Below are 27,779 nucleotides of genomic sequence, written 5' to 3' on the forward strand. Positions count from 1 at the left end.
AGAAATATTTCTACCAGTTACTATCTACTGCTTGCAATTAATCTGCGATGATAATATAGCCTGTGCCTTGCTTTGCAATTTGTTAGAGCTTTCAATTCTTTATTTCATTCTAAATTTGAAGGTATACTTTCATTTTATATCTATATTTAACAATGTTGAATAAAAGCTCATTGCACTCATTGATATGTTAGCTACAGTTTGTAGACAGAAATAGCTTTTTATGTGCAATAGAAGTGGAGGTATGAGCTTCAACTTTTTGTAAGCCGTGTTAAGATAACTGCAAAGATGCTATTAAGTAATATGCTATAAATCTGCAAATTTATAAGTTATATAATGATAATAATTAATCAAATGCTACAAATGTATATACTCATGAACAAGTGACATAAACGAACCATACTTATATCACATGCGAAAACAAAAAGTAACATTTTTAAAGCTAAAATATTTGCATCGTTTGCTCGGATAGCTGCATTCTGATTGTTGCTTACGATGGAGTGAACTTCTTCTGGTTGTCTAATATCTTCCGCAATGTCTTCTGACATCAACTCTTTTTCTGCACTGCTGAACTAGTCGATATTAGAGTCCAAACAATTGTTTGACAGAGCAAAATTTTTATGCGTTGCATCTCAAAAAATGATGAATTTCAAGCCGCATGAGCACAAAGCCCAACTTTAGTCTAAAAATAGTCGTTCATGTACCAATGTAAATGTAAACCATTCTTCACATACATCGAAGTATTACAACAAGGAACAATGAAACAAGGAACAAAAAAACAAAGAACTGCTATTAGCCTGAGACAGTTATCAATTATTTCTATAGTGTTGCTTTAAGTTTTAACGAAAAAAACCGAAAAGATTGGAATTGGACAACAAGAGAATTAATTGCTATTGATGTAAACAAGTCGTTATTAATACGACTTTGTGGACACTTTTCTACTGATTAATTGACATTATGGTTTCGAAAAGATGAAAGAATGTCAAAGTGACAGTCAAATGGGATTGGCGTTTAAATAGTGGGTGGCGATCTATTTTTCAACCCTTTTCTGGTAGTGGCGGTCAAATGGAGGTGGCGCTCAATTAGAGGGTGGCGTACAATTAGAGGTTCTACGGTAGCTATTTATTTCCTATATAAATAAATTGAAGTTATCTTGGTTGACTTCAAGTATATATTTCAACTCCAGACCCAGTATTTTAAGTCAGAGAATGCACTCACGTCATACTGGTGTAGTTAAGACTTCATCTGGTCTGAATATTCATACTTTTGATCAAAAGAGGGTATAACTCTTGGTTGTCACAATGCATACGTATGTACGTACATGTAATTTACAAACAACTTTCACTTTTAACGAACATATTTTTAACCGTGATGTACTGAAATAGCAAAAGGTGAGCTGCGAAGTAGCGAGGAATCACTATACACTATGATGAGGATACATTGCAAAACACTGTTTAATACTAGTCAGACCTCGACATACGAGTGTCCTCACACCTCGACAAACGAGTGTCCGAACATCCGAGAAAATCGAGATTCGAGCAGAGTTTTGAGCAAGATTCGTCTTTGAAATACGAGTAATCTTTGAGATACGAGCCGGATCCTAAAGGCCACTATGTGGTCAAGTATGCAAGAAGCCGCTTTCGAGAACAGCATCACTCGATCTTTCTCCTCGAACCAGTTTGAAAAAAGTTGTGAAAAAGTTGGCTAAAAGTTAAAGTGAACGCAAAACGAAAAGCGGCAAACCGGAAACATAATAAAAAATTCAGACGACATAATTAAAGTAAGTTTAGTAAAAAATTAGAACTTTGCTTCAGTGTGTGCTTAGTAAGCTAAATTCATTGAAGTTAAATTCAAAGTTTCTATTACGTAGCGTCACAAGAGTTTAGTGCACGGAATGCGTTACTGTCAAGTCTCTCTCAAACCACCGTTAGCCACTACGTCTGTCTCTAAGGTAAAAACTTACAGTAGTTTACATAGTACTGTTACATTTTATTGCAGATTTTAACAACTAAATAAGAATTTGTTACTTTGTTAGCATAGGTACCGAATTGCCATAATTAAAAACACATTTTCCGACGGTAATATCCTGTTTTATGTATTTGTTTAATAGTATGGTAACGGATTAATTTGTATTTAGTTATTTTATATAGAAAAAAGTGTCTTGAAGCACGAGGAAATTGACATAGGACCGAGCCAGAACACATTAAGCTCATATGTCGAGGTATGACTGTAAAATGGACAGCACTCCGCATGCTAAGGTGATTGGAAGTCGAGGTTTTACCACGATCATCAGAAGATGAGACAACAACTTCAACTATTAAAAATGAAATAAAGCACCTATAACGATGAACGTATACTTGTATATTACCATGAGAAGATAACCACTTACAATGATGAACATCTACTTGTATATTACCATGAGAAGATAACTACCTATAATGATGAACATACTTGTATATTACCATGAGACGATAGATACCTGTAATGATGAGGTCATCACCAGGCTTGCAGGAATCCACAATATCATCCTCCAGCACAACCCACATAGACCTGGGCATACTGCCAACAGGTAGCATGTGTATCTGCTCTTGCACCTTGATCTCTTGATAGTTTCGACATTTCTTTGGCTGTCCATCTGCAACACTGATAATATGGAACAAACCTGATAATACTTCAACAATAAAAATCATACTGTATAGCTTGTGGTTCATAAATAAAATTATTTTCCAAGATACTATATTTCTAAACCATGACGATGTAGAACAAGATTTAATGCAGCAGGTTTTTAATAGTATCAGCATATACATTGTCTGCAAGTTACACGCAGCTGATGATGCATGCCTTACTCTCATATGCCTCAGCATATACATTGTCTACAAGTTACACGCAGCTGATGATGCATGCCTTACTCTCATATGCCATTTCTTACAAAATGCTAGCCTGAGTTCTCAAATACTTCATCCAATTACATCATATTTGTGAATAATAAGAATGCTAAGGAAACAGCGATAGGTTAATAACAATAACATAATGACATGAAATGATGTGGTGGAACAAACAAAGGTTTGACCTTGAACGACAAACTCCAAACATGGTAAACATCCAAGTTTTAAAAGTCTCGTAACTAACTTAAAAGGTTACATTATTAAAAGTTACAAGAAAAGAAGCGAGTGAGGATGGTTCAAATAGCCTCTTCAATTGTTCAGCTTTATTTAATGATGTAGCCAAGAAATTAACATATCAGTCTTATGAGATTGTCCTACACATTAAGGTTGGCACGTAGCCAATTTATTGGTTAGCAGCCATATACAATGGCAGGCAGAAACACAAAAATCATCAGCTAACCTGATGGAAATTGAGAGGTTATGCAAGTTGTTGACAAGTGCTAAGTACAAGTACAAGTCTCCTAGTGCTTCAAATGAGCCAACAGTTGGTGGACTATATGTAAAATCTCCGGCAGCATAATATGATGTTAACATATTGTTTTACCTCACCATAGTTTAAGAACACCTTTAAGATGGAAGAGAGCTAAACGCAGTGCCTGAACGCCTCCAATTGTTCAGTTATTCTATGAGCTAGATAAAGTAATAAGGAACAACATTGCCTTTATTAGCATCAAAACGCACCTAGAGCTATTAGCATGTAAGACAATGAACAACGCACCAGCCATGTTTGTAGCGTTGAAGTTACGAGACTTGCAGCCATCTGTAGGGCAATTGGAGGGCTTTGTAATGGTATAGTACTGATGAAAATCAGCCTCTACGGTGAACAACTTCTTACATTTGCTGCAGACAAACTCTCTTTCATATTCCAGTACTTTAAGGAGACTACTTCGGATTAGAGTACCTGCAGATGCAGTTAGTTTAGAATCTCAAGTGCATGCGCATATTGGCAGCAAGTATAGCCAGCCTAGCTGCCGATGTGTATGTACAACGTGACGTACAATCAGTATGAGATACTCCTAGGTATCAGGTATATACCTGAGTGAAACATAGAAGAGTTTAGACAATTGTGTAAACATCGTTTTATACAAAGCCTCACTTCTGGTGAAGGGGTGCGTTCAGAAAATTTACATAAACTTGCATTGAGCTGAATTTCTTTTCACAATTTTTGAAGCCTAAAACCAGTGCTAAAAAATATTGATTGGAGGACTTTTACATCAGTCTAAACTAGCAAAAAAGTCTAAACTTTATTAATAATTAAAATATTAATTATTATTTAAAAATGGATTTTACCAATTATTTGATATAAAATTTTGGAGTTATCTTTTTAAACATCTAGGAAAGGAAAGCTCCCAATATATGGGAGCCGCAAACAAAGTAAAAAATGGAAAAAAGGAATTATTGTGGTTATAGGTTGACTTGCAACAAAATTCACATTACAGTTACTTGGTATCAAAAGATTCACCATGTCTTACTCTGTTGTGTTGTAGGTGAAAAATATGTGGAAATGTGATTACATGCTCTTAAAGCTCAAAAATGAACAGTTAATCGCCGCCATCACGAAACTGCGGTAGATTAGAATCTCTTTCCAAAATGGCTCAAATGGGACGTAGTTGAACAAGATGGCTTCTGTTTACACTTTCATGCAACCTCATTCGTTGAAATATTTTCACAAATATACTTCACGCATTCAATAAAACCATGTCTATTGTCTTTATGCGTCTATTTCATCATTGTAATGCTGTCACTTTCAGCACTAGTATCTTATAACCTACCATGAAAAATCGTCTAATTTTTTAATCTTAGCTCGAAGGAGTACATATCATTCTCTGATAAACATGACAAGCCTGTTGGTCACCTGTGATAAGGTTTGAAAAATGCTGCAAAAATTATTCGCGCTGTTTGACAGGAAGTATGGGTCACATGATCAGATTACGACTAGACGATTAGACCAAGCCGGAACAAAACTGTAAAGTAGCGAGCATCTATATTTGAGACGGGCTCTTCGGTAAAACCCGAAGTGTTTGACATAAACTAGTGCTACGAGAAGTTTTATATTGAGCCTTTTATTGGCCTTTCAATTCACGTGAGAACATCACGTGTCAAAACAATAACCAAATGTATTGACCATATCAGAGAAATAAACTGATTCCAATCTACGGCGGCTTTCATTTTTGAGCTTTTAACAGATTGTAATCACATTTCCACATATTTTGCACCTACAACACAGCAGGGTAAGACATGGTGGGTGAATCTTTTGATACCAAATAACTGTGATGTAAATTTTGTTGCAAGTCAACCTTTCAGTAACCCTAGCTACTTTTTGCAGTGGGTTTTTGGAGGGTGAAAGTTAGTGCCTCAATAATATGTTATCAATTGGAGGCGTGGCATTTCTGCCGTCACGGCTAACTTGCTATGACGTCATTGGCTAAACTCTCATAATCGTAAACTCAGGTATATACAAATGCCAAGTCCATACCATGATTAAACAGTCCAATATCAAAAGAAAACAACTACTATTCATCAGCCAACCTATCTTTCAAATAGTTACATGTAGTTTAGTCACAGTTTTTTATACATTATACATAACTAGAATGACCTGTTGAAGGAAAAGAATGTTATATCACAAATACCGATAGCAATTATATACATTTTATCCAAGCCTTCTATTTTAATAGCAATCGCACCTGTGATAGATATGAACTTCCCAAGGTCAGAAGTACCAGGAAGTCTGCTTCGAACTAGTTCAGGACAGTTCATCAGCCCCATGACTCTCATATGGCAGTTAGCCTTAACACTCTATCAAACATACACCAGATGTAACAGATACCTTAGGATAGCTAGCAACACCATGCATGACATTATCCGTCTACCCGCCACAAAGAATTATTTCTGTCCACTTTATATGCAATGAGAACGAACTAGCACAACAAAGATGTGTATTGTTTGATATTTGAACCAGCAGATAACAGGATGGTCTTGATGGTCATTTCATGCTTAGTACTTCTCTTCTCGAAGATTTCAAACAAATCAGAGTTTGAACAAAAATATTTAGACTTCTTTGTTTCGGATGCTGAAAAATCTTTTGTCATCATCCGAAGCAATTTTCAGCAATTCAGCAACTTTGTTCACTTGAGGCCAAAGAAACGCAATAATACATCGTGACACAATTTCGTTGCTAATTGACGCATTTTATATGCTGCTACATGCTGCTATATGATGTTAAATGTTGTTACCGTAAAAAACCTCTACTTGACTGCCAACCTGAGAAAAGGGTTGAAAAATACAGTGCCACTTCTAATTGAACGCCACCTCTATTTGCCAGCCACTTTGACAATCTAGGAACCTTTAGGAATCCATAATATCAATTGATCAGTAGAAAAGTGTCCACAAAATTGTATTAATAATGAATTGTTTACATTAATAACAATCATTTATATTGTTGTTCTAGTCCAGAGTTTTTCACTAAAATTTTAAAAGCAACACCATAGAAATAATTAGTAACTGTACCAGGCTAATAGTAGTTCCTTGTTTAACGCGGTCTTGATACTTCGAAGTACATGTATAAAAACTGTTTACATTCACGATGGTAGATGAATGACCTGTTTTAGGCTAAAGGCTGCGTTTAGCAAGCAAAACTTTTATGCATTGCTTTTGTGGCGTAAAAGTACTGCTTTGCAAAAATCTGTTTGGACACTAATATCGACTAGTTGCCAGTGCAGAAGAGTTGAGGTCAGAAGACATTGTGGAAGGTATTGGACAACTAGAAAATGTTAGCTCCATCAAAAGTAACAATCAGAACGCAGCTATCTGAGCAAACGATGTAAATATTTTTTGTTTTAAAAATGTTAACTTTTGTTTTAAAAACGTTAATTTTTGTTTCTGCATGTAATATAGGTAGGGTTTGTTTATGTCAATTGTTCATGAATATATATATTTGTAGCATTAAATCGATTATCATTATATAACTTATGAATTTGCAGATTTATAGCATGTTATTTAACAGCATCCTTGCGGTTATCTTAATCGTCTTATAATTGATCGACACTCATAACTCCTCTTCTATTGCACATAAAAAGTCAGTTCTGGCTGCAAACTGTAGCAAAAATATCAATGAGTACAATATATATGCAACATTGTTAAATATAGATATAAAATAAAAATAAGTCTTCAAATTTAGAATGAAATAAAAATTGAAAGCTCCAACAATCTGCAAAGCAGTACACAGGCTATAATATCATCGCAAGTTAATTGCAAGCAATAGATATCAACTGGTATAGATATTTCTCGGTTTCTCAATGCATATTTATTACAATCCTAGACAAATTGGAGTTATTTCAGCAGATTTTTTGCCTCCAACAAGCTTAATATCGTTCCACCGTAAGAAGAGGGCAAAATATAGGTGACATTCATTTCGCCTCTAACAAGGTTAAATTTATCTTCCCAATATTCTGACGAGCTATTTGGAAAATACTACGCCAGCCTCTATTTGAACGCCACCTCTAATTGACCGCCACTATAGAGAAAGGGTTGAAAAATAGAGCGTCATGGCGTTCAATTAGAGGTTTTACGGTATATGCTATTATATGCTGTTATATGTTGATAATATATAGAACTAATATTGAGAATATTTATAAAAAAAATTTGGTAAATTTTTTATATTAACTGTTTGCTCAATAAACAGTTGATAAATGACATAAAAGCGCTTACAAAAAATCATTCTCTAGTTCTGGAACAAAATAAATTTTTTCATAATAGAAAAATAGTTTTGAAATTCAAATAAATCACTTGTCGATGGCTGTGGTTGGACACCAAAGTCAGTCTGTACCTATGTGTCTCATTTTCTTATTCACTATATTAAGGCCTGAAAAGCAATAGAGAAGCAAAATAATAGATTTACCATGTACTGCTGCTGGCTAGGTGTGAACTCTGATAGCAGCTGACGTTGCGCGGAGATTAGTGCGCGGTCCATCAGACTCAGTATCCTGTAGGGGTGGACAAGCAGCGTCTCGACCAGCTTCATGTTATAGTCATATAGATCAGCACATCTACAAAGTCATGATGGTAATCACTCAGCCAGTTCTATAGAAGCAGTATGCTGAAGTACCACTTATGGCAAACCACCATCATCCTTATCGTAATGAAGTCAGCTGTGACAGTACAGTGACTGAACCGATGAACCGAAGCGATTAAATGTCTCTCTACGAATAGCGGCAGCGCTAGACTAAATATAACTTTATAGGAAGATGAAGTCTCAAAACAGCTAAAGCCGCAAGAAATATAATGTAAATGAAAATACAAGTCCAGATAGATTCATCATGCAATTCTGGAAGTCTGCATAACTTGCCATCTCAATCAGCTACATTACAGTAGCAAATGGAAGAGTAATCTCTCACTGGTATATAACTAGCATACAATAGACGGAATCGTATTCAATCATTAGAGCAGAGCAACCTCCACAGAGCAGCCTTAAACCCAAAAATTGACCCAGTACGGATTTGAGAAGACCCAGTACAGATTTGAGAAGACCCAGAATGGATTTGAGAAGACCCAGTACGGATTTGAGAAGATCCATTACGGATTTGAGAAAACCCAGTACGGATTTGAGAAGACCCAGTACGGATTTGAGAAGACCCAGTACGGACTTGAGAAGACCCAGTACGGATTTGAGAAGACCCAGTACGGATTTGAGAAAACCCAGTATGGATTTGAGAAGACCCAGTACGGATTTGAGAAAACCCAGTATGGATTTGAGAAGACCTAGTACGGATTTGAGAAGACCCAGTACGGATTTGAGAAGACCCAGTACGGATTTGAGAAGACCCAGTACGGATTTGAGAAGACCCAGTACGGATTTGAGAAGACCCAGTACGGATTTGAGAAGACTCAGTACGGCTTTGAGAAAACCCAGTACGGATTTGAGAAAACCCAGTCAGACAAAACTTGAGACTTTCAATAACAAACCTACTTATTTTCACTACAAAAAAGCTTTCCATAAAAAACATCTAAATTACAGAATTTATGCAAAACAGATTGAGCTAAGTTTGTACCACCAGTATGATCACACCAATTTTAAAATGACAGTTTTCAACATAAAATAATGACACAAACGATGGCAAAAATAATTGTTATGAGAGAGAGAACATATATGGTGCTAGTGGAGACTTACATGATGGCAAGAGAGTGATGCTCAGTTGCATCTTCCTCTCGTAGGATCGCATGAAGCTGGTCAGTGCCTGTTGACACAGTGTACCTTACAAGTGATTCTGTAAAATTCCACAAAAAATTCAAAAGCAAAGGCTCGAACCGACAGCATGTACATGTACACGAGGATGCAGCGCGTCTAAGCGTTATATACACACCAAATAAGGTTGGCTATTAAAGTTGAACTACCTGTATACTCATCCTCAGGATCTTCCATCTCGCAGTGAGCATCTGAAAATAAATAGCCATTGTTTCTAAGATATAGCAAAAAATCAACCAGGTTTGTAATTTAAGCATCTCATGGACACAAACGAAAGAAGCTGTTTCGGAGAAAAAGCTATGAATTTGATAAGGTTACTTTCCTATCTGGTGTATAGTGAAGCAAGAAAAGATGATACACCTAAAAATAGCAATACTGGTTATACACTTGGTGGATTTTATAATGAGCTTAATAGATTTACAGCCACACTGTCGAGTTTATTGCTATTTACCGTATTGTAAATGACACAAGACAGCGCTTTGTTGCACTAGATAGTAGGGTAGCCTATTGCAGCCTTTATATACGTATATGTAGGTAGGCCTGATCTGATCAGGAGGGAATATTCTCTTCTAGATAATATGAAAATTAATAGCGCAAACAGCCCTAACAGACAAGTAGTGTTTTTTGTTGGCGTTCCACACAATGACTACTCTAAAAGATTTTCACAAAGGGTACATAGTTTTTACAATCTTAATTTTACCTGCCAATGAATTCCCATTTTAAAATCAGCACCCAATTTGCATGCGCGATTATTTTACAACCAGACCAAGCCATAAGAAATGAACTGAACTCCTTCTTGCTTCATGAAAAATCACATCACTTTTTGATTATTTTTTAAAATGGCAATGCCTGCCTTTTAAAACCAGGTTTCCTAAATTATGAATAAAAGATTAAATATCTCAAAACATTCTAAATTTTCCACAATTCTAATACTCAATTGATGCCTGCTCTAAACCTATAATGGCGACCAATTATAGGTTTAGAGCAGGTTTTTATTCTCAGGAAGAATAACTCAAGTTTTACAGACAAAATTGTATCTTATCGAAAAGACAAACACCACAGCCCACATTGTCTTAAAAGTAGTCACATCAAATCAAAACAATGAAATAGCTTAGTTGATGCGTACACACTTAGCTATACACAACAAAGCCTTTGTCAACCAGAACTTGTTACGTCTGAAATCAAGCGCGCATAGTTGAGCCAGCTTATGTTTTTGCGGCCAAATAAATGTTATAATGATACAAGTCGCCAGCATAAGTATTCTGCTTATATTGTGTACTAGCTGTGCTACCCGGCATTGCCCCGGTATTAAAAATCAGCTTATAAACAATGAGAGGTAATGAGAGTTTCCTGCCACTTGCTATTAGCCTGACACATTTCTAATGGATAATTGAGTCAGCTTACTAATAAGAACTCCCCTCTCTGTGACGTCAAGCAATCACTTTGCGTCGGGACCGACAGCGTAGCGTATTTGCTTCCATATAGCGAAATATATCGCCTGGTGAATCTATCAAGCTCCTGTGACCAAGTTGGTAGACATCAGACTGGCAAACGGGAGGTTCCAAGATCAAACCTTCTGCTTTACGTATTCTTTATTCCAAGATTTGAAAATTGCTATAGCTGGACATATACAACGACAAATACACAAACTTGGAGAAATATGTATATATACCTAGCCTGTCTTGACAAACTGTTGTTTTTGCGGAGTTGTCCCCCGTCGAGCGGGCGAGCAACACAACAGCTTGTCACAAGACGTACTGCACCTGATGCATCAGCTGCACTTATAGGGAGTTGTTCTCTTCCGTCTATGCAGCTTTTTGCGATGTTATATCGGCCGCTCTATTGGTAATCATAACTGATTTCGCACAAAAATTTATGTAGAAAAAAAATAAGATTACAACGTTTAACCAAAGACTGTTGGTTGTTTAAAACTCTGTTGTAACCTTTAGTAAAACTTAACAATAAAATAAATTGAAAGTAAAATCCATAAGAACAAATAAAACTGACTGATACAAAAATAGAAATTAAACTGACTAAGCGCACAAATAACGACATGTTTAGTCGCTGTTGTTGCCTAAGTTCTCAAGGTCTACTAAAGTTTACCGAAGAGACTGGTCGCTGGTTAAACGTTGGGATCTTATTTTTTTCTACATAAATTTTTGCGCGAAATCTGTTGATTACCAATGGAGCGACCAACATGACATCGCAACCAAGCCGCATAGATGGAAGAGAACAACTCCCTATAAGTGCAGCTGATGCATCAGGTGCAGTACGTCTTGTGACAAGCTGTTGTGTTGCTCACCCGCGCGGCGGGAGACAACTCCGCAAAAACAACAGTTTGTCAAGACAGGCTAATATACATATACCCCACAGGATGAATTCATTCGCGGAGCTAAGTTTCGCGCAAATTGCCCTTTTTATGCATATTCGCGGATTAATTTATTCGCGGGTGAACACGGTCACTCTCTATTAAAAGTTAACTCAATTGCCGCAAGCAATAGAGTCAACCCTACGCATGCGCACACCGCGTGTTTCGGTTTCTATTTAGCTCACAACTACAAGTTGATCATGCTAAGCGATAAATTTCTTGCTGTGCTCAGAGGTTTTCATGAATATTCATCGATTTGGAGGCCTTTGATGAACCAACAACTTGTGGTAAGTAATGAGTTTTTTCTCAAAACCATTTACTAAATAAATAATTGAATTTTACTTTGGCTCTTCGGTAAAACGTAATATTTATTTTTTCTATCCCTGCCGCTTCGTTATTTGTTCTAGTGTGAGAGATTTTTTATCATACACGAAGGCACAATGACTGCAAGGGTGGTAGATGTCATTCCTAGAAGATCACCAATCATTCAGGGAGGTCTTGAAATTGAGGTAGAAGTAACCGCAGCTGCTAACAAGGAGAATATATCTGTTTTAAAAAAGGAACAAAAACGCCTTTACGAGCACAAATTTTTGGCCAACCGGCAGAACTTAGCAATAGTAAGCCACGACGAGTGTTCTGATGATAACTCCCTTACCAGCCATGTAGTAGCGAGAGAACTGCTTTTAACATCTACCCAAGACATTGACAGCGATATAGAAATGCTATTACCAAAATAACTAGTCAGAGAGAGCACCATTACATGCTAGTATTTACTTATCAAGAGTATCAGTTTAATTTTATTGCCAGATAACCGCCATATGGGCGAAACTGTTTCTATTTACTTCATCGTTTGTAAAATTTTATTTGTATTTGAAATATTTTATTTGTACACTCAAGTTTGTAATAAATTATAATATATCTATACATGAAATAGAATAGATAATATAATCATGTTTGCTGCAGCGATATCAAGGCATTGTTGTTGATGAAGGGGTCTAGGTTGACTGGTTGCTTCTCTGCCAATATTCCTGCCTTGGTGAATATTACTACTTGTCTCTAGTTTTCGTAATCCGAATACCGGTAGGTTCTGTTTCATTCTTAATCTGCAGTAAACAGAAAAGAAAAATATTAACATGTGTAAAGGAAGTACAAAAACAATAGCTGAAGTATTTAATGAACTCGATCAGTTTTTAAACAAAAGAATTAACTAACGCAGTTGATTATGGAAAAACGTATCTGCACTGCACATCAAACACATACCATAATGTCCAGATCAGAATCACTATCATCCTCAACTTCGGTATTAGAGTTTGATGGAGTTGATTTCAATGTAAAAAGACTGTAGGAGAGATTTTTGCGATGATGACGCCATGCCTAATAACTTGTGAAAGCCTTGAATAATTTTGTAAAGAAATGCGATGCATTGGCAATGGGGTTAACTGGAAGCTCCGGAGATGATTTTAAAAAGGTTTTGGAACTCAGCTACGTTTAGTATTTATGCCTAGTGACTAGTTTTTAATTTGAGGCAGTAGCTATTCTCCCTTGTTATTAAAAATAGAACTAATTTTTCGCGGAATTTAATAATTTGTGGAATTGACTGTTCACGAAATCGCGAATTTTTATATCCATCGAATATTTTCATCCTGTAGGGTATATTGTGTGTTGGGATGATTTAAGTTTCTAATCTAACGATACAAAACTACCTAAAGACCAAAGCATTGTTAAAACAATGAAAACAGTGCCGAGCATATTAGACAAATAAGATTTGTGATCATGCTTATAAAACAACATGGCTTCCAAGACTGATAAAATTTGTGACTGTCAAGATAACTAATAACACAATAAAAGTGCTGAATATCAGTTAACTTAGAGTGATATGGAAATTGAAGCCACGTTATCTGAAATAAACTGGTAAATTTAGAGTAAGGCCAATGTATGACTCGACTGTCTTTGTGAAATGATCAGTACTGTTGGTCATTCTATCTGCTAGAATCTACGGTAGATGATAGTTTGAGACTCTGTTCAATGACGTTACTTGAAATCATTTAGACTTACATCATTCCGTTTTGATACGTCTTGTCCTTACTGAACTCTGCGAAAGTTACTTTTAGAATTTTGCCTAGGCTAGAGATTCTGCATAATTTATACATACGAGTCTGTGTGAAATTTGTAAAGCAAATATTCTCAAAGTCATACCAGGTTTTCATTATGGTGCCATGGTAGTGAGATAACTAGTTCAATAAATGTTATATTTATCCACCATCTCAAACTCATTTATCTTAACATAAACTATGCAGGTGTCTTTACTAGTCAAATGTGAGCGATAGATACTGACTCTACACAGGCAAAGCACATCTTTGCATTTACATCACTCAATGGTTTAATTTAAAACCACAAATGTATATATATTCACACAAAATAATTTTTCAGAAGTACTAGCTAATGAGCCAAATTAACTTTTTCTTTTGTCCAACAAGAAAAATCATAGATCATTAGTTCCCACTTGACCAACCTTGCGAATAGAAAGCAAATAAAACAGCAAACACCAGAGTGGTATTCATAAAATGCAAAAAAAATAATATATTAAAATAGATTTCTACAATATAGTTTGTGAAAACAAAAGTCCAACTACAATGATAATCACATATACAGAGCTACTCTAAAAAGATGGACAAGTGGACAATACTGGTTGATGGTTGAATTTTGTCGAGTCACAAATGCCTATGGCTAATATTCGGGACTACGAACCACAGTTTTTAAAAACGCCTGCAACTGCAAGCTTACTAGCTATTGGCAATGTTTGGAAAATGATTGCAAATATGAATAAAATTACCAACAAATGTATGCAGCTCTATTAAGTACAACTACAATGGAAATACTATTTTTTTAAAGACAATTAGTAATAATTTTATAAATACTGAAAGTATTTGACTTTATGTTGTTTTATCATAAATACACTTTGAAGTAGGTAGCAATGACAAAATAATTTAAATTTTCTAAACTTGAGACTATAGAATATTTGTAACATATGGGCAAAAATGATATTCTTTATTGTTCAGAGTACCTAAATCTTCTGAGCAGAATTCTGAAAATTTCACCAATAATAAAACTTTTACGTACACAAACATGACTTAAGTGATTTTACTAACAACATCAGTGCTTATTTTTAAAAACAGAACAACCTTTATGCCGACATATTTCCCTGGCAGGAGGATTTAGAACACTTTTAAAGGAAAAAATCTCAATCATCTGTATGATCATCCTGTTTATACAGATCAGCATTACCACACAACTTACAACACTTATGAATACAGACAAAGATAGCCAGTTTTATAACAGACAAGCCAACTTCAAATGCAGTCTCAAAATATTTCGATGCAAAGATTCAATGAACATTTTAGATCTCTGTTATTATTTAACTTGCTATATAGGAAAGCTATAAAGGACAGCACGCAGTTATGCGAACGGTTACATTAGTTTCCACATCAATGAAGTCAACCACTTTGTACAATACATCAATTCACACATTGCCTTAGCAGCTAAATTCTTTAACAAATAAATATATTATAAATATAATATACTATTATGGGGGTCCTACCACACAAAGTTGTCGTCAGAATAGTCACTTTTAAAATCACTGTTGTCACGTTTAAAATCACTGTCGTCACTTTTAAAATCACTGTCACCTTTTTCAAGTTGGCAACCAAATCAACTTTTTTCTTCACATTCGTTATTTTAATACAAATATCTATTCTGGTGGCACTGGGTTGCGTTAAAAATCTGAAACTCGCTCAGTTTGAACTTCTGCTAACCAAAAGCATGGCTCAACCAGCGACCTTCACAAACTTATTAGTGATGTTTGGAAGCGTTGCCGATTACTCCGCGAAAGGTGACAGCCGTGTTAGGTTTTTAGGGCTATATTTCTTGCACTGAAATTAGACCGAGATTGTCTTTAATAATCACTGTCAGTCACAGACTTGGAAACGGATTTGCTGTCAATGTCGTGGCATTTCGTTGCTTTAATTTTTTGGCAGTCTATAAATGCTGGGCCAGATGCTTCAAACCAAAACTTGACCAAACTCGGTTGACCGTGGTGATTTATGAACAAATAAAAAGTTAGTTAAGGTACGGCTACACGTAACAAAATTTCTGTTGGTTCTAACCAAAATCACGAAATGATTGAAACACAGAATTATTCTGCGCTGCTAGAATCGTGCTAGCGAGCACGATTCCAGCAGCTTTTGCAATTAGAGAGAGAGACGTATGATGACGTCCAACAGACGTATAATGACACACAATAAAAGTATATGTGCAATTCAACATAGTAAACACGATGCAACTGCTTAGATTGCGTTATTGAATGTATTTATTGTTTGGATGCTATAGCTACAAATTGTTTATTTCTTAATTATATTTCCTTTATAGCAGCAAAAGTTTTGCGGTAGAAAATGTTGACATCTCTAGCGCAATCAAGTCGGTTGCATCGTATTTACTATGGTAACTTTCTGTAATATTTTTCTTGTGTGTCGCATTATGTTCTCGGACTACATATATCTTAAAATTTGCTAGAGTCGTGCTCGTTAACCAGCAATAGCGCGACCTAAACAGTTACATCGTGTGTTCTATGTTGAAATACTTATGTATTTTTATTGTGTGTCGCGATATATGTCTTGGACTATACTAATTGCTAAAGCTGCTAGAATCGTGCTCGCTAATAATTTGTTTAATCTGTTAATTAAAAGCGTTTCGTCGACGAACTCGGTGGGCATGCACAGCTCAAATAATTCTTTGAATTTCGACCGATTAATTCTGCGTTTTTCGTGATTTCGGTCAGAACTCAGAACCGACGAAAAATTCGTTACGTGGAGTAATCCTACTTACAAAATCATCGTCACCTCGTCACCTACATTGAAAAATGGTCGTCTCGTCTGTCACTTTTTAAATATCCCTGTCGTCGGGTCGTCAGAATCGTCCCAAAACATGGGAGGACCCCCTATTATCAAACCACTGGTAACATGATTGAAGTGAGCAGCTAATTATATCTAAGTCCAAGTAGTCAATCATTATGTCATAAGTGGGATCTCAAGGTAATTATGCTTGATAATAATATTATTAACAAATTTTTTTCACGTTCAGTGAAGTATTAGCATTTTATTCAGTAGGCTATAAGCTTAGTCATTCACACAAATTCTGGTGAGTGCGAAGTCCGATAAATGTTTAGTCTAAAAAGGTAGGACTGACCCTGCTATTATGTTTCACTGAATCAGTTTTTCTGATAATGACACGGAAAGTCTTCGAGTTTTTTGCCTTTAATCTTACAGCAAAATAAGGGTAGCAAGTAAGAATTTTGCGATGGCCCTGTTGTTTCAGAAACATGTAGATACCATTTTTGGCGCTGTATGAACTACAGGCTGAGCATTCTGCTCATGAGATGGTTAAGTAGTCTTTCTATAAACTAATGTCAGTTCATACTTTCTTGGTCCTATACCCCTCAAAATATTGAGGAAAAATCGTGTTGATAATTGAAATACTGAAAAGAACTAATAGGGTTTAATATACAGGTGTAGTTGCATTACCTCTCAAAGAAGCTAGATCAACAAAAGGTTTGCACCCTACCTTAGTGAGAAATTACCTGCAACCTTAACAATTGTAATAGGTTATCTAGTCCTAAGAGGTATTGAAACGAAATAATGATCGTGTTCTTCGATTCTGTGCTCTACTAAAAATTGGGCGTTGTTTTTTCTCATTAGTCACGAAACTGTACAGACATTCTCTTACAAATTTGTCTCTAGTTAAAATTGTAAGTGTTGGTAAGGTTTGTCATGATTTTAAACCATTTACCATTTTCAATTTTGCTACACTAAGCTACGTTTTACTATGATGAACCAAAGGAACGTGTTTAACTGTTTCATAGTCTGACAACTACTCCTACTTTTTCTGCTCCTCAGAACAACCTGGACATATCTGATGTAAGCCAAGTGAAACAACATACCAAATTATATTAAATGGTATGCAACAAGCTTTTCCAATACAGCACAGATAGTCCCAACGACACAAAAACGCAAATCTACTCAACGTTGTGCGCTAGTTGTAAAGCGCGGCTTCAAACATAACAAATGCGTAAAATGTAATGGGTGTGATAGCCCAAAGAAAAGACAACTTTCGTAAACTAATAAATAGTCGCTTTCACCTATTGTTCGGGATGTATGTACTGTACCCCGTACTGTAGTGTATTTCTTTTTCAAATCAAAAAGATAGAGAAAACAATTCTTAATGACTGATGATGAGCTGTTGCTGATAGTGGTAATCATAAACTCTCTATTGAGAGTAGAATAACTGCGCCAGCTCTAGCTGCAAGCAAAGATACTACAAAAAAGGGCTTTTAAAAAATGTCAATAACAATTATACAATATTTGACCGAACTACTATAAAGTGAGGTTGGAATATAACTTCAGGTGCATATACGGATATGCATATATAACTTCAGGTGCATATACATCAACATCTGTACGTACATCTAAAATGAGTACTTTGTTGAGTGTGGTGCATACTAAAGATAGCAATTTTTTGTACTTGTGAGCAATAATAAAGCAATAAAGGATAATTATCTTAGCCTAAAGGTAAAAAAGAATTGTTCATTTCTGCTAATCAGTGATTCAACGGTGATTTGATATTTAGTTTTGGTTTGAGTCACAAACAGCCCTTGATATTGTAAAACTACTTCTCACACACCAGTTTGTGACTTCTATTAGACTTTGATCTCGCGCTGGCTGATGCAGTTAAGCTCTAGTCTGATGTTTTTATGTTTATTATTAAAACTAAACTTGTGTGGCTTCAAGGAAGTCAACCACAGAGTTCCACTCATCTGTTAACAGTTGCATTTGTGCTTTTGTGACATTGTATTCTGCACAAACACAAGGGTGATGAATGAATTCTTCATCTGCTAAGAATGTACAAACTAGACTATAGCTCAGCCTTGCTCTATAATAAAATAGTAGAAACTTGCTATAGATAGTGAATAGGTGAGATAGGGCAGCAAGGTACTTCTTGTCAATCTTCATCTGTAGTTGTTGGAATATATATTTAGACTTTATGACAGAGTGCAGTTTATATGAGCTTTGTCCCTCCTTTGGGCAGTACATTGTCAAAGCTATTCTTTTCCTAAGCAAAGACTGATTAAAAAACATATTATAAGTTATTTAGGTGCAAGAAGTGATGCTCTTTTTTCATGTCCTTTAGAAAGATTTTAATTATTGAGCCTTTTAGTGCGCTAGTGAGTGTATCTGTTTCATTACCGTTTAATACTTTCTTTGCAATTTGTAATCTTTCTCTAGTATGCAATAGGTTCAATGGTTGAACCTATTGCATATTAGAGAGAGATTACCAATAGATGTTTATCAATAGGTGGAGATTGTTTGTCAAGGAATCTGAGAGGGAGGAGAGGGTTATAGCATTCTTCTGGGCAGAGTAATACTTTGGAGTTGTCTCCTTAATGGGATACACTGCTGAGTGCCTTATTTAACAGGACTTATGCAAAGATTTTCTCGCAGTTTCACAATTAAAATGTATAAATGGTTTTAGCGTATCAACTCTTTGGGTAAACATTGATGTTTACGCAGTGCTGCTTCAAAAAGAAGAATTGATTGTTTGCGGTGATGCCGAGGACTTTGATGTAGGAGATATCTGAATAGTGTCGGAGCTTACGACGGGAGGTAATACTAGCCTATTGAACCATACAATCTGTCTTTTGGTTGCAGGTTTTAAATTTTTACTTTTCCATCTAGGATTAGATCTGCTGGCAGTTTGCTTCCTTTTTGTGCTGCTGTTATGTACTGTTTTTCACAGACATTAGTATCGCGCATTCATCAACTTCATATAACATGTGTGCTATGTGTTTAATGAACAGGAGGGGGGAGGGCCAAAGCACAACAACTTGCAGTTAGCCTGCATTTTGTTTTTAGCATGATGGATGTAGTAAACTATTTTTAGGTTGATCGTTTGACCCATGAGGAAAGAATTGACCGCTTTCAGAACGTATCCATGAGTTCGAAGCTCATGAAGACCAAAGCTCCTGCCGTTGAGACAGACAGCATCAAAGGCTTTTTGCATGCCCCAGAAGAGAGCTGCAGATGCTCATATGTTTCTAACTGGGTGTGATCTAATCATAAGCAGGCTATACTCTATATTAGGGATTACGACTAAGGCTATTGTAGTATAAGAAGGCATTGTTCTAGGATCTTTTCGAGTGTTTTATTAAAATAGGAGCTAATTGTTATTGATCTGTAGACACCAACATTTTTATAGTTTTTTTTACTAATGTGTACAGAAATATGACTATCTTGGAGGTGTTCCGCAGCGAGTCTCCATGACCTTGTTGAGTAGACAGTGGAGAGCAATAAGAATGTTAATAGCTATTACTATACAAATATAATTATGTTATAATTATGATATTTTTATACCTGCTCTAACATTTCCTTGACCTGATAACAAAGTCTTTAACTTTGCCAACGAATTAATTCCCAATTCTGACTTGGCTATGAATCTCAAAAAAAACATTTTGATTATTTGCCATTGCGACCTGCTGACAAGTTTAGAACATCTGTTAATCTAAGCTGAAAGTCGTTTAAAGATCCAACAGAGATTCTCACGCTGCCATATTGTTTTTATAACTATAAACTAAATAAATATATATATATATAACTATAACCTATAAATATATAACTTTTCTCAAGCTTTGAAAGGCCTAGACAAAGTAATACGGCTGTGTTGTTCATTATCACCCCTTGTATGCATAAAATATGTATTAACAATATATATATATATATATATATAGCTGCCATATTATGTATATAGCAGCTGCTGTGCTACATGTATTAATTCCTTAATAGAACTTGTCCTATCTTTATCATACATGTAAGTATTGTGGCTGCTAGCAAATTTAACATGCAGTGACTGATAATAACCTCACACCTAATTCAACCTTGTTTTATGCTTAATTTAGCAGCCACACAAAAAATAGATGTTTTCACCTTGCTTGTCACGCTGAGCAACTGCTGAGCTGTTGTATTGTACTGATGTTACAAAGAGATAGAATAAAAATTGATAGTTTAATCAATGTAGTACTAGTTACTCGCTCCATAGTGTCATCAATTGATCTTATTGATCAATACCCCATTAAGTTGATAGCTCCTCGCTCATGCTACCAACTGATATGTACAAGTCTGTATGTTATTTAAACCTGGTTTAGAAAATTAGTAGTCGACTTCTTCAAATAGCCTCATAAAACGTATAACTTTATTACACACATACATAAAACATAACGATAACAAAAGTCTTTGGCGAGTTTATATATGTAGCTAGTTATTGTTTTAGCCTTATGGCACTGAGAATAAAGTTCTATGAGTGGGAAAAACAGATGGGGTTTAGATAAGCAAAACAATTTATAAAAAGAACTACTGATTGCTTTCAGCCTTTTAAAAATAACATAAGTTATCAAGGAATTTATTATAACACAATGACAACATAGTCACTTCTGCCTGGAGAGCTTCGTTCTTCATCTAAACAACACTTATCGCTATGAGCTATCTAGATTTACGTCACTTGTTGGATGAATTTTAAAGTCTGAAGGAAGAGAAAAATGTTTTGACAACGGTTTATGTTTTGGAAGTAACAGCTGCGATCTGCATGGCTGGAGTGTACAGCGGTGACTTTCCATATAGCTCTCCATTTCACCCCTCATCACACCTTCCTCATTTTCTTGTGCTGAATCCTGGTTATTATTCTTGTCACCATCATCAGCAAAACTTGCATTATCCTTCTCTTCGCCATGTTCTCTCCTCTTTTTGTTTTCCTTTGAGAGGTATTTGTCAAAGACAGTCACATCCTAAAATATTAATTAGAACTATTAATAGATTTCTTTAAACAATTTGAGTACTGACATACATATTGAATAAGTAATGAAAATATGTTCATCTTTAGCTACAATAAATGCTGTTGAAACGATAATGCCAGTTAGGCACTTGCTAGAAATCTCATAAACTGAGCATTGTGTTGGAAAACAAAAAGGTACAAACAACTGTAAACCTATGATGCTTTATCAAAAAGGAGTGAATGAAAACTGACCAAAATAATTGTTTACTGACCAAATTATTGTTTACTATGTAAGGACTGATTGTTATGTGAAGCTCGAGACAACACACATAACAGATGTATAGCAAACATTGCGTAACGTTGAAGATAATGAAGCCAAGTTGAAGAGTGAACAAAATAGTTAGATTTGCCAGAATTGAGCAATAATTTTGCAATAATACGCAAAAGTAATTTTCCTAGTGACATCAATGTTTGGCCGCGTGACAGTATAGTCAGCAAAGTCCTAAACAAACTCATTCATCTTAATCTTTTGTTAGTCGCTAAAATATGGCAAATTACAAAAAAAGATAAATGAGCAAAGATTTACTTTCTTCAGATGTAACGCATTATTTTTGTACAACTTTAAAGATTGAAGAAATTGCAATTTTATTAGTAAAATCAACTGGTACAAGTATACTGATAAAACAGACAGGCAGTTGGCAAGCGTGCACACATCAGACCTATAACATATAGCAGTAATTAAAATAGAATAATTCTAAAACACAAAGCTCACATAAAACATACTTTGGCGGTGAGTGAATTCTACAACACAACAGAGAGGGTATAAAGTGAAAGAAAGACCTAGTTACTGCGCTATGACCATAGTCAAGTGAAAAGAAAGGGAAAGAAACAGCCACGAGTACGACACTGTGCAAAACTGCAGACCTTGCCCGCGTCACTGGCACTGTTGAAGTCAAAATCTATTATCAACTGATGCTGACGCGTGGCCAGCAAAGCCTGCTGCTCCTCCGTGTTCGAAGGATCTACAGCCATTTGCTGGCCGTAAAGAATGTCTTCCACAGACAAGTGTGCATCCTACAGAAGTTTACATACGATATGATGCTCTCATAAAAAGCAATTAGGTAGGTGAGTACGAGCTGTTGATCAGGCAGAAAGGAAGGGCCATATTAGTAGAAGACGTTTTTTGTTACTCAACTTAAAGAATAGCGGTATACATTTTACAATATTGTGGGAGTTATGTGACCTACCTAATGTTCTTGAGCATGCACACTACAATATCTTACTACGAGAGAAAATGTGAAAAGATTTGAACATACTATTAACTTATTATATTGACACTGATTTTCTCTTTATTTTCAGTTGATATCTTATATCTCGTCGTAGATTCTGCGGCACATTTATCGAAATGTAGCTTTGTCATATAGATTGTCAGTTATACATACAGGAAGTGAAATCCACAAACATCATGACAATGCATATAAACACTTGTCAAGTCATGCCAAGTCATGCTATCATTATGTTAAAGAGCTGACAGAGAGAGCCTGTGCTTTTTTACAAAATGAAATGCAACAAGACCACCCAGTAAAATGAGCATACGATTTCATCCAATAAACAAAGTCAAACAAAAAGAGCTCTCTAATGAGAATGTCTAAAAGGCACTGCTGACAGTTCACACAGGTCAAGGTCAACAGATTCACCATGCACGGGTCAACAACAGTTTACCAGCCATAGAGTGAAACTTGCTGAAGAGGCTGAGAATGTTGCTGGATTTACTACCTGGTGCCGGCTAGAAAAATTTAAGACATAATGTAGTGAAGTGAGAAAACTGGCAACAAGTGAAAAACAACTCATGTAATACGTATATGCAGAATGCATTGACAAGTATATTAACAATAACCCTCTCCGACAGCATAAATCAAAAGGAAGAGAAAATATCTAAAGGACTAAAACACGAATCAAAGTGCATGCTGTCAACACTCTGAGGGCGGGGTGGGTAGTGCCCTTTGAAAGCGGGTGGAAATTTCTAAGATTTTACTACCTGTTTTACTTGCACTTCATTCAAATTTCCAGACTGTAGTAAACACAACAGTTTCAAGGCTCAGCAGAAAGTTGGGTGACACAATAGCAGTTATTCAAGAGACTTTTTAATATTTAACTAAGTCATAAAGCATCATCAGTCAATCAACTGCAATACTTGTATAGAAGATCAGTTACTATAAACACTGATTTTGCATGCATTTCATGAATACCTGTTTTGTCAGCAAAGCCTGTTGAATGACAAAGTTCAAAGGGACGTTATGCAACTTGTTCAACAGACTCATAGTGCAAAAGATAAATAGCTCACTGCTGAATCAAGGTTGTTGGTGACAGAACAAAAATAATTCCTTCCATTAAAGGAAGAGTACTGCATTAGGAAAATAAACTTTCAGTTAAAATGGAGGCGGTGTTTGTTAGAAATTATATAATAAACATCTATTGAATATTTAGAAAACAAACTTTTGGTAAAAGCATGTTTGTATGGCGTGTAACAAGAATTTTATATACAACATATATTTTGAAGGATGTAATATAGACACACCCTTTCTAGGCAAGTGAAGGAAGGGTAGCAAGCTTTGTAGAGGGATTGAATTCTGGGAAAGATTGTTCAGTAAGTTTTTAATCTGTGGGTGTAATCTTGATTATTTGACTGCTAGGGAGAATCATGCTTTGAGTCACTATATCATTTGATTACTAATGTTTTATGTGTTATATGATTAGTTTTCTATGACTAGTGTTATATGACTAGTGTTATATGACTAGTGTTATATGACTAATGTTATATGGACTAGTGTTATTTGACTAGTGTTATATGACTAGTGTTATATGGCTAGTGTTATATCACTAGTGATATATGACTAGTGATATATGACTAGTGTTATATGACTAGTGTTGTATGACTAGTGTTATATGTTTAGTTTTATATGACTAATGTTATACCCATTTACATTAGTACTAAAACAGTAGATAAGAATATTATAGTCCTAAAAAATTAAAAGTTATAATGGATATAATTTCATATTTATTTTAGATGTATATCTAGCATAGATTGAGTAGTCTCAGCCTACGCTTGTAAGAAATCAACACATGACTGATCAACATACATAATTGCAAAATCATGATTTACTATTCTAACATGTAATTGCAGCCAAGCATATCTGGACTCTGATGTTGCTAAAATTAATAAATTGTCGTTTTATTTAAAGGAATTGTTTTTTTTAAAAAAGTTATAGTTTTTTTGTATTTTAACGACTAACTTTTTATTTTAGCCTTTCGCTGAAATTAAATATATTAAATATCTTAGAATTACCATTGGTTATGTTAGTAGTGACTCACCTTTAGACTCTGTAGACAAAAAGAAGCATTGTTTACTGAAAATGATGTTCTAGAATATCTCTATTCTCAACATGTTTGTCAATCGGATCAGCTAGTCTTTTAATATTAACATGTTAGGTTATACATCAAAAGAACGCATTTAATTATTTTCATCATAAACTCATATGTAATACTCCAAATAACCCCTGACTCTTTAACGCAAGAAAAGCAGATGAGTTGATTTGAAAAATAATTCTCCAAGTCACAGCAGTCCAAATAGGCTTGAACCATTCCAATCGCTAACATTCACCTTTACCCTTCGAGTAGGAGTTACCTTATCTCTGTTCCATATTATATTCTGTGTGCAATTAAAATATCACTTGAATGAAACAGAATGATCAATTACTTTTACCCTATAAGTAGGAGATACCTTATTTCTGTTCCATATTATGTTCTGTGTGCAATTAAGACATCATTTGAATAAAACAGAATGATCGATTACCTTCACTCCATGAATAGGAGTTACCTTATCTCTGTTACATATTATACTCTGTGTGCAATTAAAATATCACTTGAACGAAACAGAATGATCAATTATTTTTACCCTATAGGTAGGAGATACCTTATCTCTGTTCCATATTATGTTCTGTGTGTAATTAAGACATCACTTGAATGAAACAGAATGATCAATTACTTTTACCCTATAAGTAGGAGATACTTTATCTCTGTTCCATATTATGTTCTGTGTGCAATTTAAGACATCATTTGAATGAAACAGAATGATCGATTACCTTCACTCTATGAATAGGAGTTACCTTATCTCTGTTACATATTATATTCTGTGTGCAATTAAGACATCAATTGAATGAAACAGAATGATCAATAACCTTTACCCTTTGAGTAGGAGTTACCTTATCTCTGTTCCATAGTATTTTCTGTGTGCAATTAAGACATCACTTGAATGAAACAGAATGATTAAAAGAAAATAGAGGGTGCGTCAGCAATAACATTATAATTATAATAACATTATACTGTAAGCTGTGCTAAGAGAAAAGTCAAATCATACTCATGTCATATATTTACTTTGCTTAGTTAGCTTATGTACAAATTATAGAGTTGTCACACACTTTATTCCATCGTGAATAGCATAACACGATAGAAGTTTTTCTTACCGATAGATCATCACCACTCCCTTCAAAGTGCTATGAGAGAAACTCAAAATTTCCATAAACATTGTCTGAAATGCTTATCATAAGCATACATCGTTGGCCCCATTAACAATAATTGTTTAATGTGATTTGTGGTCATGAAAGGTGAGTCGAACAACTTGATATTTTGAAATTTTAGAACAGAGTTATCCGGTAAAATGATTTGGATTACTAGAAAATTAGGGCTAACGACATGACGCCAGTAGGATATATTGAGTCTCATTGCATTGGTTTACAGCTAGGGTTTAATGAGATAACGTCAGTGGCTGCATTACATGTATGTATAAGCTGCGCAAGTAATAAGATGTACTTGAGATCTATCGGGCAGATGATAACTTACCTCGAGATGCTTCATAAGGACAGCGACGACCACGTTGACTAGGACAAACTGAGCAGTGAGCACAAATATAACAAAATAGATAGGAGTAATAATCTTGTTGACGCAGCAGTTGGTTATACAGTCCGCGTTTGGATTACAGTTCTCTCTCAGGCAATCCTACAAGCGAACAGATACTTATAGCCTCTGGCATAGCATGAGGTTTTTCAATTTTAAATTGATCCAAATAAATTCAAAACCTTGCTTGACGGTAGAAAACAGTTTTGCATCAGCTTAAAAGACAAGCCTGTATCACTTTAAAAGGCAGTGATGCATCACTTTGAAAGACAGTTTTGCAGGGCTTAAGATACAACTCTACATGTCGTATGTCTAAGAGAACTATGACAGTTATAGAGAAGCAGGATGAGCCACTAGACGCTTGTTAAGTTCCCATACCTTCATAATGCCATTCCAATTATCGCCAGTAGCTATTCTGAAGAGTGTGAGGAAAGCAGCACCCGAGTCCTCAAAATTGGCATGAACCCCCATTCCTTCGCATGGATTCTGAGCAGAGCACTCTAAAAGGTTTTATATACTACGTGTACATGTTCATGGTAGAAAGCATATACCTGTATTTCATTCAAAATGACCTGTTTATAAACTCTTTAAAAATATGATCATTTCAAGCTTTACTGATCCATTCTATTGTATATTTTGACTAACTAATGTCTCCACACTCTATCCTACACCAGTGCCCCATGTATACATGTTACAGTCAATGTGTAGAATTAGTCAATTTGTAAAATGGCTGAAATTTTTAATATTGTGCTTGGAATTTAAATATTAAAATTTAATATCTTACTGTAACATATAAACCCTGCGTACTCTGGCCTTAATCTCTGTTCAGTTCTTTGTGCTAATACGATGTAACAGCACTTGTACCAGTCTACATATTTGCACAACTTGGGATGTACACGATATGACCGCTATATTTAATCAGTATATGACCACTATATTACCCAACTGGCGTCTCTACTCAACCTGACATCCGGCATCCATGCTATTCAGCATACCCTCATTCTGCCTCCTTTTTAAAATATTTATTCTTAAACTATAAAACAACAGATATAGTTACCTATTCGACCGAATAGTTCGACTCCGAGAGCAGCAAAGATAAAAAAGAGCAAAAAGAAGAGAAGACCAAGATTGCCGACCTGCGGCAGAGCGACGAGCACCGTGTCCAGCAGTGCTCGAATACCTTTGGCCACTTTCAACAGCTTTAAGACTGCAAAGAGAATGACAGCTGTTACTGACAGTTTGAGCAACACCATACGCTATGGACATCACTTCAGACTCTGTTCAGAAATCAAATGTACAGCAAATGTTAAAATTTAGGAAATGAAAACAACTTGCAACAAGACCATCACATTTTAAAATACATGTATTCAATTCTGAAGTCTGATAACTTTTTCTGTAGACGTTA

The 27,779-nt window shown here is 35.4% G+C and overlaps 2 protein-coding genes across 2 annotated transcripts in view; both read right to left on the reverse strand.

Annotated features, from left to right (window-relative positions):
- LOC137385787 (DNA helicase MCM9-like) overlaps positions 1-17,591 on the reverse strand; it is a 31,519-nt gene extending 13,928 nt beyond the window's left edge. The window contains exons 1-8 of the mRNA XM_068072349.1: positions 17,484-17,591; positions 10,588-10,759; positions 9,333-9,374; positions 9,109-9,205; positions 7,840-7,987; positions 5,627-5,738; positions 3,661-3,843; positions 2,477-2,632 (exon numbers count right to left, since the gene is read on the reverse strand). Coding sequence (XP_067928450.1) covers positions 2,477-2,632; positions 3,661-3,843; positions 5,627-5,738; positions 7,840-7,987; positions 9,109-9,205; positions 9,333-9,360 — 724 coding nt within the window. The 5' untranslated portion in view covers positions 9,361-9,374; positions 10,588-10,759; positions 17,484-17,591. The remainder of the gene's footprint in view (positions 1-2,476; positions 2,633-3,660; positions 3,844-5,626; positions 5,739-7,839; positions 7,988-9,108; positions 9,206-9,332; positions 9,375-10,587; positions 10,760-17,483) is intronic.
- A 3,232-nt stretch (positions 17,592-20,823) lies between these two features.
- The window catches only part of LOC137388251 (voltage-dependent T-type calcium channel subunit alpha-1G-like), a 75,371-nt gene continuing 68,415 nt past the window's right edge, over positions 20,824-27,779 (reverse strand). Inside the window, exons 32-36 of the mRNA XM_068074751.1 lie at positions 27,432-27,581; positions 26,753-26,874; positions 26,321-26,476; positions 22,346-22,495; positions 20,824-21,434 (exon numbers count right to left, since the gene is read on the reverse strand). Of these exons, the coding sequence (XP_067930852.1) occupies positions 21,126-21,434; positions 22,346-22,495; positions 26,321-26,476; positions 26,753-26,874; positions 27,432-27,581 (887 nt within the window). The 3' untranslated portion in view covers positions 20,824-21,125. The remainder of the gene's footprint in view (positions 21,435-22,345; positions 22,496-26,320; positions 26,477-26,752; positions 26,875-27,431; positions 27,582-27,779) is intronic.

This window comes from Watersipora subatra, chromosome 1, assembly GCF_963576615.1.
Source record: "Watersipora subatra chromosome 1, tzWatSuba1.1, whole genome shotgun sequence".
NCBI classification, from domain to species: domain Eukaryota; kingdom Metazoa; phylum Bryozoa; class Gymnolaemata; order Cheilostomatida; family Watersiporidae; genus Watersipora; species Watersipora subatra.